At 42.8% G+C, this 13,785-nt stretch overlaps 1 protein-coding gene across 3 annotated transcripts in view; it reads right to left on the bottom strand.

Annotated features, from left to right (window-relative positions):
• Positions 1–5,937: 5,937 nt before the first annotated feature.
• The window catches only part of HPSE (heparanase), a 34,050-nt gene continuing 26,202 nt past the window's right edge, over positions 5,938–13,785 (bottom strand). For all 3 annotated transcript variants that reach the window (XM_088445009.1, XM_088445010.1, XM_088445011.1), the window contains exons 11-13: positions 8,270–8,397; positions 6,937–7,080; positions 5,938–6,682 (exon numbers count right to left, since the gene is read on the bottom strand). In XM_088445009.1, coding sequence (XP_088301135.1) covers positions 6,523–6,682; positions 6,937–7,080; positions 8,270–8,397 — 432 coding nt within the window. In that variant the 3' untranslated portion in view covers positions 5,938–6,522. The remainder of the gene's footprint in view (positions 6,683–6,936; positions 7,081–8,269; positions 8,398–13,785) is intronic.

A 13,785-nucleotide genomic window follows, 5' to 3' on the forward strand; every position in this document is an offset into this window, starting at 1 on the left:
GGACAAGACTGCAGCTTTACCAACCAACTGGATTTAAGCTTGTGGGTTCAGAGTTGCAAAACACTGACAGGTATTTTGGTGTTTTCCTGGTGTGGTGTGGTACTTAAACATCAGCTGTCAGAAATGAACAAATCCTCATTCTTTCATCTGAGGGACATTGGTTGGGGTATATTTACTAAGCCTTGGATGGAGATAAAGATGACGGAGATAAGGTACCAACCAACCAGCTCCTAACTAGAGATGTGCACCGACCCCGGTATTTTGGTTTTGGATCTGGATCTCCCCTGGTTTTGGATCTTTTTCCTTGGTGTTTTGTTTTTCGGTTTTGGTTTTGGATCTGTATTTTTTTCCAAAAAATGATATAAACAGCTAAAACCAAATAATTTGGGCCTATTTTTTCCTACAGTAATATTAAACTTAATAACAATTATTTTCTCTTCTATGTCTGTGTATGCAGCTGCTGTGTGGAAATCATACTTGCCAACTCTCACAGATTGTCAGGAAGACTCCCTGAAATAGTAGCAATCTTCCTGACTCCCTGAAGAGCCTAATAATCTCCCTGATTGCACCTTACCCCCATTATGAAGCGGTTTTATATATTAAAAAAAAGAGATATATACATTCAAATGGGATCATTAGTATAATTTCCCTGCATTGGTTATAAGCACAATGATCACTATGGTTACATGTATTTTCTGAAAAGTATCAGTGTTTTTTTTTCATCAACAAATAGATCTTACTAACTGCTTTGGGGCTTATTTACATTTGGATGTCTTATGACACGCCTCTCAGATGTAACAGTACACGCCTACTTTACCGTAGCGCTCATAGGTGTTGCTTTCACAATCTCCTTGAAATGCCTTTTCAAAAGTAGGCAATTATGGTGGAAATATGCTAATGTCGCAGTCACTGGATATGTATTGAGACATTCATCTGCAGCTTCGCAAATCCAAGCGATAGCATACAAAGACGCAACATCTGTTGAAGATCCTTCGATGATCGACCTTCTGAGTAACCCTGATGTTGTGAAGAGCCATGTTATATACTGTATGTACTGGAGCACAGATGCAGGCTGCAATGCCCCAGCATTTTTGCAGCTAATCCCCCGTTACCTCCCTCACTGTCAATCACACTCACTGTGAGTAAAAAGTAGCTGCAAGTGACTACGTTAATATAAGTGTAATGTACCCTGACACATACGCTTTGCGACATAGATCCATGAAGAGTTCACCAATAATCGGTCAACTACGTAAAAATTAGAAGAGTGTACAACTCTGAATGACGCCCATAGCCGTAAATATTATGACCTCCTCAGAGTGTTAATACATTCTTGTAAAGTCTGAGATAATCTTTCTTCACTGTAAGTAAATAGAAATAAAGTGATACACTAGTTTGTTCTTCACTAGTTGTAAATCTAAAGGCACATAGGCAAACTCAGGGGGGTTCTGGTACCCTGGAAACTCCCCTCACCAGCACACACCATGACCACAAAAGAAATAGTAATAAAATAGAATATTACTAGTGCTGCATGTTCTTGTAAGTATCACAAATGAAATAATTAGCACCACCTGTGGATCTTTTAACATGTGTCAGCCAATAATAAATACATCTGTGCATCAACTAGGAGATCTAAAAAACATGCACTGTAAGGGGTGCACTGCTATAGACCATCAATAGGGTTATTTATTAATACCATACACTATCCAGTGCATAAGGAGACCAATATGTACATATGTGTCCAGGGCAGTGCTATAGTCTTCTGCTGCTCCCCCAGACTCCCGGACTTGCTCCCATACTGTGGAATGGAGCCCACATCTGAAACAAAAACATTCAACTCAGATAGGATGACCCTACTGCCGCATTTAATGGTTTAGTGTGATCACTGATCCTGTATATGCTGGAGTTATGACATTCAAAAGTTCAAAACACTTTGTATGATGCATATTAAAGCTAGATAAGTGCTAATTATTTCCTCTTCATGGACTGGCCACACTCGTAAAATCAAGCATTTGGAAACCACCCTTTAGAAATCCTGCGTTTGCCACTGAGGCGCATATCCACTACACGATAAAATGTAACGGTTAAACGATTGCGACATCGTTATCGTTCAATCGTTCAGTGAATATGCCGGTAACGACCAGCGATGCGCGCTCCCGCTGGTCGTTGCCGGCATCTGTCATCGCCTGACATGCAGGCCAACCTGCCGATATCGACAGGTTGTGCATGTTTGGGGATGAGGGAGGATGCCTGCACTGAACGACATATTGATCAGAGTGGGCACATTGGGGGTCATTCAGACCCGCTCGCGAGCAAAGTTCGCTCGCAAGCGGGTCGATGTTGTGAGCATACGCACGTCGGAGGGAGCTCCGTCGTGCGCATGCGCGAGACCCGGCGAGCGATGAGAAATTCGTCGCTCGGGGTCTCGCACCAAGGGGGGCGTGCTGTCGATGGTGACTGACAGCACGCCCCCTTTGGTGAACATGCCGAGGGGCGTGGCGGCCAGACGGAGGCGTTCCCATGGGAACGCCTCCACAATGGCCCTGATTCACAGTGCTATGATGCATCAGCCACAGTTTTTTTCCAAGCCAAGTTCCATTGTGCTTCATATACAGACTAAGGTGCACACAGATATACTGTACGAGTGTCACATAGCAAATTAAGCAGCACAGTCTCCTGGTGTGACCTAGTCTCATCACATTGCAACTGAAATGCATTTTCGATTGAAAAAGACGCCTAGTGGTAACAGTGTCGCACAGGACCCGGCGGCTCACTTGCGCCACATACTGTATTGAGGCTAGATGTATGAGGACACGTCTTTAGATGATTAATCATTCACTCTGGGGGACATACTAAGGAAAATCTACACCTACCAGAGGCCTGGTGCAAGTTGTAGCAGCTTTCATAAGTCCTCTTTGAAAGTGACTTTTATACTTTGCTTTTCAGCATTAGGACTATATAGATTTAGTTTTTCCTGTTTTTTCTAATGGTTGTCTATTTTGTATTTGGCTTTGTACACCTTTGCTTTTATTGGACCTGGGTGCGCACTGCCACTATTACATTAGTTTGCTAAGGGGTTATTTAGGTTAGTTTACACTTAAAGGTTTTCATGACGCACAGAGCTTATCAGTTGCTTTAACTTTCATTTATGTTATATGAGACCACTGACCTGACATTAGGGCGGGGGCTGCTGGGTCTGGAGTCCCAGGCCCAGAGAGAGCAGGGGACCTGCAGAGCTGGCCCTAGCCAGTTTGCTGCCCTAGGCAAGATTTTGGGTGGTGCCCCCTAGCACCATTGCTAGTTCCGCCTCTACCCAGCACCCCTCTCTGAGCATAGCACCAATCAACCAGCAGTATAGATCACAGCAGCAGCCAGCAACATCATCACCTTTCACCCATTGCAATCCTCATCCACAGAGAAAAAGACATTTTAGTGCCCCGTGCCAGCAAGAGCATTGGTGCCCCCACCCCCGTTTGTCTCCCTGTAGGTAGGCCCAGGCTACTGGACTTTGCAAAGGTCCATGGGAGGAGGAGCTGCTGTGGCTGGGCATGCCCAGCAGCCTTCATCCAGTGGCAATTTTTGTTGGCTGTATGAGCTGCAGGCCGATCAGAGCTGAGCTGAGAGCTCTGATCTCGTTAATACAGCAAAAGCAGAGGTGCATCCGCCTGTCCTGGTCCCATCATTGCCCACTGTCAAGCTGAGTTACCCCTAGGCTTGGAATGCATGCCCCTAGGCATTTGCCTAATTTGTCTATGCCTAGGGACGGCTCTGGGGACCTGGGTGGCGGAAGCAGATATGTATGCACCGGCAGCCAGCGAGAAACAGCGCCGCTGGTGGCATCTCTAACATGGTGCCGGCTGCAAGCCAATCACAGCTTGCGGTACAGCAGCCGATCCGGATTGGCTGCCGGTCCACAAGCTGTGATTGACTTGCGACCAGTGCCATATTTGAAATGCCACCGACGGTGCTGTTTCTCTCTCTGGATGATTGGGTTCCTTTCAGGATTTGTGTTTAGATTCAGATGAGTAGTAGAATATAATAACATGGCTAGTGTATAATAATAACATAAGTAGCAAACAATTATAAGTACAACATACCAACACAGGTGGAATATAGGCATACTTGTCTATTTTGTAGGCCTGTCCTCCAGAATCAGGAGATGAAAAACCAAGTTTACAGAAGTCAGAATGAGCAGGCCAAGGTGACATGATTCAGCCTTCCCACCTGTCATGATCGTGTAATTATGCATCTGCGGGCTGTGCATGAAGCCACAATATGCACCTATGAACACCTCCATTACTGCACCAATCCAGGATTTACTACTGCGCCATGATGCTTACATAGGTATTACAGTACTTTGGAGCGGTTTACAGGAGGAATCATTTGGCGCCTGTGTTCCTGACCACACACACACCACATATCAAATGAGCTGGCCATAGTAGTGCCCAGCAGAACCCAGTGCAGCCCTGCCCGGTTTGTGTCACAGGGGAAGTCACCAGGAGTGACGAAGGCTGAGATTGGTACAACTGCTTGAAGTTAAATATAAGTACTATGGCCAACACTGCAGCAGCAGCTTCCATCACTCTGTAATGCCGCCTGAGCTGGGTGCAGTGGGGTGGGCGCTGAAGGTGGCCAAACATGTACTAAGAACCTCACTTAAACTCTACAATTAACATGGAGTATATCAGAATTATTTGACTATCATTGTTCTTAGTACCTAGAGTGTGCGCCTGCATTCTTTGTCTCCTGCTTGTACTACCAATCTCAGCATTGCATCACCTCTTAATATTTTTAAAATTAGGGTGTGCAATACTGGCCTCCTCCCCCTTTCCTCTATATTTGTGTATATATATTGTACACTTGAAGGCTAATGCTGGCTATACACGGCCCGATTGATCACACGATTTGGGCAGTTTCTACAGGTTGGACAGACCAATCATTTGCAAATAGTTGTATTTTGAGTCTTCTGTGACCCAGATGCGCATCCCCGCCGTCGTCTAGTTGGATCACAGATCAAATGGCTTTGCAGAGAGATCTCAACTGATCGTGTAGGAATTGACACACATTATGTGATGTGATTGATCAAATCGTATGGTCTTATGTGAAGTAGTTGAATTTTAAATACATATCGTCCTGTATCTGAAGGGAAGAATTTTTAAGGGAAATCGTACAACTGATCTGACCAACTTTTGAATCTCATAGTTTATGGCCACCTTGAGACTCCTTCTGTTTGGTATTTGTACCACACCCATCTGCCCTCAGATCTTATTAATAATCAGCCTAGGTTCCTACATTTCTATCTACATACTAGAATGGGCACTATGAGATGTAAGTCCTAGATAAATTTTACCTAATGTGTTAGTATTAGGGATGTTAGGGACCCATCTTATAGGGTTCACCTTGATGTGGTAGATGGGCAAACATGTACTAAGAACCTCACTTATACTCCATGTTAATTGTAGAGTTTATCAGAATTATTTTGACCATCATTGTTCTTAGTACCTAGAGTGTGCGCCTACATTCTAGGTCCCTTGAACTGTGTAGAGTACCAATGTTTTCTTTAAATTTGGGGCTTATATACACCACAAGCGCAGCAAAACATCATGCAATCTGTACCAGAGATGCCAGGCTGCGACCTTTACAGCACAAGATTTATTTTAAATATGTACAAAGTCACAGATGACGCACAACGGGAGTGAAAAAAAAAGCAGTGGCTGCTGCATCGTAGCACTTTGTATACAGAGTCAGACTCAGTTTTGTTGCATGCGATTACGACTAAGACGCACATTCGAGCAAAACAGATGATCGGTACAAGCCGTGTCACATGGGACCTGGCTCGGCGGGAAGGGCTGTTTGGCGCGACTGTGTCAATAGTGTATGAGGACACATCTGTATGCTTGAACATAACAAAAGCTGCAAAAATCCTGCAAGAACTGCTACTTAAGGAGAAATTATTTTATTCCAAAAACAAACACAAAAGAGTGGATCTTTATCTTCATAATGATGTATAGTAATAGGGATATTGCAATCTGTAAGGCCGGGTACACACTACAACATCGGCCAATCGGTCAGGATGAATTCTTTTTGTCCCACCATCAGTGATTGCCCGTACACACTGTGCAATTTTTTGAACGGCAGAACAATATATTATTTTATCCTTCATTAAATGGCACCACCTCGTACACAATATCTTCTGATTGGCCAAAAGATATCGTGTACGATCCATGGGAGCACGCAATTGTGTATACACACTGCACGATATGTCATTCCAATTTGTGCCTGGAAACGACAAATAGTGCAGATATCGTTGTAGTGTGTACCCAGCCTAACTTATTAGATGGCAATGAAAATTAAATAATGGAAATGCAAAATAATACAGTACAAATTTGACCTTCATTTTCAGCATAAACTCTAGCAGTAAAAGTGGTTCCCTGAGAAGATAAAAGTACAGTTCATTGACAAACTAACATGAGATAAATACTTGTTCCTAAAGTCCATAAACAAGGGATGAGTCCTCCTCAGATCTCATAGGCAAGCAGTTGCCTCAGCATTTTTTACGACATAAAATCCAAAACTCCGAGAAGGAAGAACGAGAGGAGAGCCTGGATCTAATGTCTTCCCATGTAACACTGGCAATGTTTTCTCATCCACCATCTTTAACACTTGCCCATTCAGCAAGACCGTTCTAGAGAAAGAAAATACTTGCATTAGTAATGCTGATTGCGGTGCATCAACTGATTAGATGTAATGTGTTAGTCCGGAAGAAGAAACAAATAGCATTTTAGAAATATTACAGTAAGGGGGTTGTTGTTTGAACAAAGTAATATAAATAGTAAAATAAGCCCAGTGCACACTAAACAGTGATAATGTCACAGTGACACAAGGTTGTGTATTTCCCATATTTGTTCAAGTTTAATATCCTCTTGGAATTTCACTTACGTAGAAAGTAATCCTTCTCCTCCAGGTAAAAGCAGAAATTCATCCACAGGCTTTTCTTGGAGGAAGCTCGGTAACTGTATTTTCTGCGAGTGGTTGTACAAGTTCATGGCAAACAGAGTAACATCTCCCACTGTGTATTTTGGGCTGAAAAAATAATGATTAAAAAAAAAAAATCAACCCAATAATATGTATATCTGGAGATAATCACAACCAATCAGGAGTTACCATCATGTCAATGAATATGTAAACAACTGCCCCAGTTCTCCCTCATTAGTCTATACTCCCTCCCCCCCCCACACACACACACTATTTATATTAGGACTTTAAAACTTGGCCATGTATATTCTTACCCTTGCTTCTGTTATTGGCTCATAAATGCCTTTGAATGTATGCCCATGTTATATTAGACTTTGTACACATTGTTTTCTCTTCTGCGGTCCAGTTGTACTAAAGTCCTGTGTATGCTATTGTCTTTGCCATCCAAAATTATTTCAAAATCAATCAATCCCCCATTGCTTAGGATATTTAATAATGTACAATATGAAAAGGCAAATATATACAATTAAAAAACATTAAACCCAAAACTGAAATGTTCAGATATCAACCATAAAAAAGGTAATAAAAGGGTACTCTACTGCAGGATTATTAAATAGTAACATGTTTTACTGCCACTATGTACAGTAGAGGTCCCTGCAACATATAAAGGACATTATACTAGTGGAATGCGACGAAGACATTGCAGTCAGCTCAGCTGCTGTGATATTACTGTTGTGCAGCCCCATGTATGAATCCACTAGTCCAGAGGTTGCCAAACTCCGCAATTACAGTCCACGTTTTAGGCATATCGATGCTTGAGTACAGGTGACTTAATTAGTACCTCACTCAGTCTGATTTAACCATGTGGACTCATTGAAGGAGATCCTTAAAACCTGGACTGTAATGGCGGAGTTTGGGAACCTCTGCACTAGTCCTTAGTCTGCAAGTCCCTGTCGGCCTTTTTAGTTACATAGGCACCTCCTTCCTAACGTCACAACTTCCTGTAGATAAGGGGATATAATGGATGTATTTAGATAAGCATGAACCCTTCTGTTATTTAAGGAATGTTCTTCAACTCCATAATATACAACCTTCAATATCAGAATGTCAAATATTGAATTTACTTTTGTTTTTTAGCATCTACCACAAATTTAGATTTGGGCAGTAAACATAGTATTTTTGGTTCTTCTTAAGTACCATATTTTTCTGATCCCAAAACCACCTACCTAAATCATCTATTTTATTATACAGTAGGTCTACCTTGCTCTTATTAAAATATGTAGAATAATATACTTACTTGTCAATATTTGTGCAATGGAGATAAACCCGAATCTTTTTTTCACCTACATCCTTGGTACTTTTGAAACCGATATTCAAGGCAATGGATCCAACTAACTTCTTATACAGCAGAGACAGCCAATAATCCTAGAAAGACATTATGTGAATTAGCTTTTAAAAGTACAGTTGTTTATATTAAAATTACAGTCTCAATGAAATCCACACATTATATTTTGACTTGTCTTGGCTGTACTTTGGAGATTAATGCTATATCATAGAGATCAATGCTGCTTTAAAAGGTAGGTACAGTATGCAGTTAATATAATGTCTGTACATGATAAGCATGTGTATGTCTGTACAGAACAGCATTCAGCTGTGGTTAAGGCATCATAGGAACAAGACTAGGGAGGCCAATCTCGGGATTGGCGGGATCCCAGAATTTTGGCCTAAAATTGGTGGGATTTGAATCCCAGTATTTCGGGACTATGTTTGCATCCGTTATTTACTCTAATTTTTATGCCGGGCAGCACTGAGCACCTGCAGCAATCACTCAGACGCTGCCCGGATGTGCACAGCGTGACCTGATGTCAGAGGTAACGCTGGCAGCCCTACGCCGGCCTGCCCCTTTAGTAGCGCTCACCCGTCCCATTGACTAACTCAATCCCGGGTATCCTGGGATTAAGTGTTTTTCAATCCTGAATCCCGTGATTGAAAAAAACACTTGGGATTGGCCTCCCCAAACAAGACATAATAATCACTTTTAGCAGAACTCCCTATTTTGGCATTTTATAGAAGCTACTAAATTCAGGCTACCTTTGTGAGAGCAGCATAGCGTCAGCACGCAATAATCGCAATCTCGTATGTGTCTGGAAAGTTGTTAAAAACAATATTTAATAGAAAGAGAAAGGTGTGTGTCTGAGGATTATTGCAGCTAAAGGTTATACAAAGAAAAAAAAAACAGCCCACAAAGCAATTCAAAGACTCTGTCCGGTCATTAAATTCTACTAACATTTAAAATTAACAGTTGCTGTATTTACAACATTGCTACTTGCAGAATAGACCTAACCGCAGGAATGAAGAAAAGGAAGTGTAATGGAGATGTCCCAACATGGTTAGGGCTCCCATTTGTCCTGGCTTTCATAGGATTTCACAGGATTTGCACAGGATTGCTCTGATTTTTGTCTCTGCAGTCTGTATGCAGGATTCTCATTTGTACAGTTAAAAGAAACAGGGTTAATACCATCTAGTTGTTTATTGAACTTCCTTGTTATATAAAATTACTAAAGATTTGATATTTTCAAAATGTAACAGGATGACCCCTAGAATAACAAATAAAAATCTTAAAAAGGGACACTTTAATCGCAAGGGATTTATTGTTTATTATCGGAGATGTAAATAGGAGAGGATTGGGTGAGGGCTTTGTAAGTGAATGCAGGAAGTTTGAACTGGGTTCTAATCTGGTTCAGTGTAGGGTTTGTAGGAGAGGGGAGGCAGACGCTGGATGTTTACAGAGGAAAATGAGCCGGAGAGCAGCATTAAGAACAGAGTGGAGTGGAAAGAGGTGGGAGACTGGGAGGTCAGATAAGAGGAGGCTACAGTAGTCCAGTCAGGAGATGGCCAGCGAGTGTATTAGGGTCTTAGGGGTAAATTTACTAAGATTTGTGTCTGGCCCGAGTTTAAACATGCTAGTTATCGCAGGGACACAATATATTTGTCAGCTGAAACACTCAAATGTACCAAGAATCGTGTTTTCTGATGGTGTATGAGATTGTGTTTCTCCCCAGTGTATGACTGTGGCAAACACTCCTGAACATGAAGCCTGCACAGATCAGTGAGATTCGTGCAGATTTCTGTGTGTGTATAGTGTAAAAAAAAAGCATAACCAGCACTGGGCTTTTTGAGTTGGTCCTGGTTCAGAAAATACAGGGGGAAAATGGCATGGGGTCCCCCATATTTTAATGAACAAGCGCCGGGCTCCTGAGCCAGTACTGGTTGAGGAAATATGAAGAAAAAATGCGTAGGTTTCCCCATATGTCCTTCAACTTACTAGAAGGGGAGTAATGCCACAGCCAGGGGACACACTTGACTGGGTCCTCTGGCCAAAACATTAACCCCCCCTAACTAGTCAGCCCAGGTCGGGGATTCCTGGGGAAGGAGGGGACTCCCAAATAAAGGGGTCCCCCCATTTCCAGGTAACCCCAGGCCAGGGCTGAAGCCTAGGGCTATCCCCTGCACCCCCTAGGTGATGGGTGCAGGGTTGACAGTGATAAAGAATAGATTTAAAGTAATATTGTCTTTTACAGTCTACAGTCCTTTTGTAAAAGAAATATTAAAATAAAGACAGTACACACACACACTGTAAAAAGTTAAAATTTAATACATGCTAACACTATACTCACCTTGTCCCCAGTGCCTCTTCTCCAGTAACATACTTACCTAATCCTTGCCACAGGTCGATCCTCTTCTCCAGTAGAATCCCGGGCAATTAAAAATAAGAAAACACCACCACGATCCATGCGGACACAGAAGAGCTGTATGTGTATATACATATACTTATTCTCCGCAAGTGACAGGACCCATGAGGTTTCCTGCACTTGTTGGACCACCAGCCAATCAGCGGCCGCAACTATAGTAACCAGATGCTGATTGAATGCGAGTGGCCTGGCTGTCAATCAACAGCCAGGCTGCTGATTGGCTAACAGACAGAACAAATGCGAGAACCAGAGCCAAGTACACTTGGGAAGAACTGCTTCCCAAGGTGACCAATGGCCCTGGAGGTCAACTGCATAGTTATCCCCCCGTCCCTGAGGCCAAAATCTGTTGTGAGAAAAGTCCAAGACACTATTCGGAAAGGACGGCCCTTGTTTAGGTGGGGAGTGAACAACCACCACCACCTGAAAGCCTCATCTGGGGAGACAGATGGATCCTCTGTGACCAGATTTGGGAATGAGACTGGTTCCATTTGCATAACAGTTCTCTCTGGAATGTCCGAGAGTGGAACTGAGCAAAATTCCACCTTATCGAATGTTGCTCCCATCTTGCCTAAGACGCTCATGCAAAGTGGACAGGCCCTGTGCGTTGTTTGAAAGAAGACAAGCAATGTACTGTACCGCTGTTAATTTGTCTGATGGAAGGAAGACCATCTGTCACCAAGTATCCAGTAGAGCTCCTAGGTGGACCATCTGATGTGTCGGGACTAGGGAAGATTTTCAGAAATTTAAGATCCAACCAAGAGACTCCAACAAGTCTATCGCTATCTTGAGTTGAGTCTCCAAAGTAATTCATACTGTGATTAACAGATCATCTAAGTATGGTATGACCTTGATGCCCTGCTGATGGAGGGACACAGCAACAACAAACATTACTTTTGTAAACACCCGAGAATCGGTTGACAGACCAAAGGGTAACACCTGGAATTGGAAGTGATCTGAGAGGACCACAAACCGAAAAAGAGTTTGATGGACTCTCCAGATTGGAACATTAAGTTAAGCATCCTTGATATCTAAGGAGGTCATGAAGTTCCCGGGTTCCAAAGATTGGAGAATATGGATCTGAGGGCTTTGGTACGAAGAACATGTTGAAGTAGAATCCTTTTCCTCGTTGATGAGGAGGCACAGAGATGATGACTGCTGGTACCAGAAGGGAATGAATCGACTCCCTTAGGGCCACTGCCTTGGTAGATTCCAAAGGATGGCCTTTAAAAAAAATAATGTGGAGGAGGACCTTGGAGGTCTTATGCTGGATACACACTAGACGATATGTCGTCCGATCTGGCGGATTTGACACATTACATCAGAAATTCGAAACATTGTTACCAGATGCTGAGAGAAGTAATTGAAATAAAATAAAAACAAAATTAACTAAGCTGCTAAAGTGCCTAAACAAAATGAATCAAACTCTGAGGCACTAAAAAACTTGTGAAGGCAGGGGTTAGGATATAGGGGGGGGGGGGGAGCCTGTGCTGTGAAGACTTTAACTATTTAGTGCCCAGACTTCTCTGGCACCTACTATACCTGAATGTCTCTCCAGTGTCCCCCATGGATGAAAAATAAATCTTGGATGCGGAAGTGAGAGAAGGTGACCAGAGTTGAAGTGAGGCAGCAGTCAGAGCAGGAGTGGAGAATGCGGGAGGGAGTGTGAAAGGATGGAGATATAGGAGGGAGCTGAAGGACTGAGGGCTTTATATGGGATGGTGAAGAGTTTGAATTGTAATCTGGGATGGATGGGGAGCCAGTGAAGTCGTTGGCAGAGCAATGGGAGAGGTAAATGCCATGGGCAGTAACATTAAGGGTAGACTGAAGAGGTGAGAGAAAACCCGGAAAGGAGTAGGTTGCAGTAGTCCAGACGTGAAATGACATGTGCATGAATAAAAGTTTTGGTGCTATCACTGATGTATGAATGTAGAGATATTGTGAAGGCGAATTGCAGCATGATTGTGCGATAAAGTGGATGTGAGGAGTGAAGGTTGGGGGGAGGGGCTCGATAATTACACACTAGGCAGCAGACTTGGAAAACAAATATGCGAATAGTTCTGTCAACAAATAGAAGAGGAGGTGAGGGGGTCCCCTGAACTGAAACCGATAGAGAGGTACTATCACCCCAATTTTTGTTCAACCACTAACACAGATGCTCTACAGATGGAATACAACATAAAAAAAATAATTCTAACACTAAGGCCCGTATTCAATTAGCCGCGATAATTTTGCCGCCGTTGGCAGAATCTACTTTCCACCTACATCGTGTGTTTTGGATGTGGAAACTTATCATGCGTGACCCCGCTATTCACCCTATTTAATTCCAAAGGACGTGAAAATGCTGATGACACTGGTGAGATGCAGGAGGCAGGCGTGAGAAGCAGGGGGCTGTGGTGAGATGCAGAGGCCTGTGGTAAAATGCAGGGGGCTGTGGCGAGAACCAGTGGCGGGAGTGAGATGCAGAGGCCTGTGGTAAAATATAAGATGCTGTGGTAAAATGCAGGAGCCAGGAGTGAGAAGAAGGATGCTATTGTGAGATGCAGGGGGCAAGAGTAAGAAGCAGGAGGCTGTTGTGAGATGCACGGGAATGTGGTGAGATGCAGGGGGCTGCGGTGAGATGCACGGGAATGTGGTGAGATGGCGTTAAGTTGTTATGAGATGCAGGAGACTAGGGCGAGGTGAAACTGCTCCCGTGCGAAGTCGAGGCGGGTCACTAGTTATATGTAAATATATATGATATAGTTATTATTACTGTCAATAGTGCTCTGTTGTGAAGACTAGTGGGGAAAACAGAGCATGCATAAATTGGGTGACATAAGCAATACAAAATACAGCTAAAAAAAAAAAAAAAATTAAAAAAGGGATAGGGAGAATCCAACTTATGAGAGCTTACATTCTAATTCAGAGTTGGTAAAGCATTATTATTGCCATTACAATTTTGTAGTCTAAAGTAAAGTATTTTTTATATAAAAAAACTCCCCATTTTTTATATTTAAAGAGCCTCCTTTAAGATGCTGCCACTTTAAAGAATTCTAAATATTTTGTGCTCCTCCCTCTTACA

The sequence above is a fragment of the Taudactylus pleione genome, unplaced genomic scaffold (genome assembly GCF_031769625.1).
Source record: "Taudactylus pleione unplaced genomic scaffold, aTauple2 ptg000376l, whole genome shotgun sequence".
In the NCBI taxonomy this organism is placed as follows: Eukaryota; Metazoa; Chordata; class Amphibia; order Anura; family Myobatrachidae; genus Taudactylus; species Taudactylus pleione.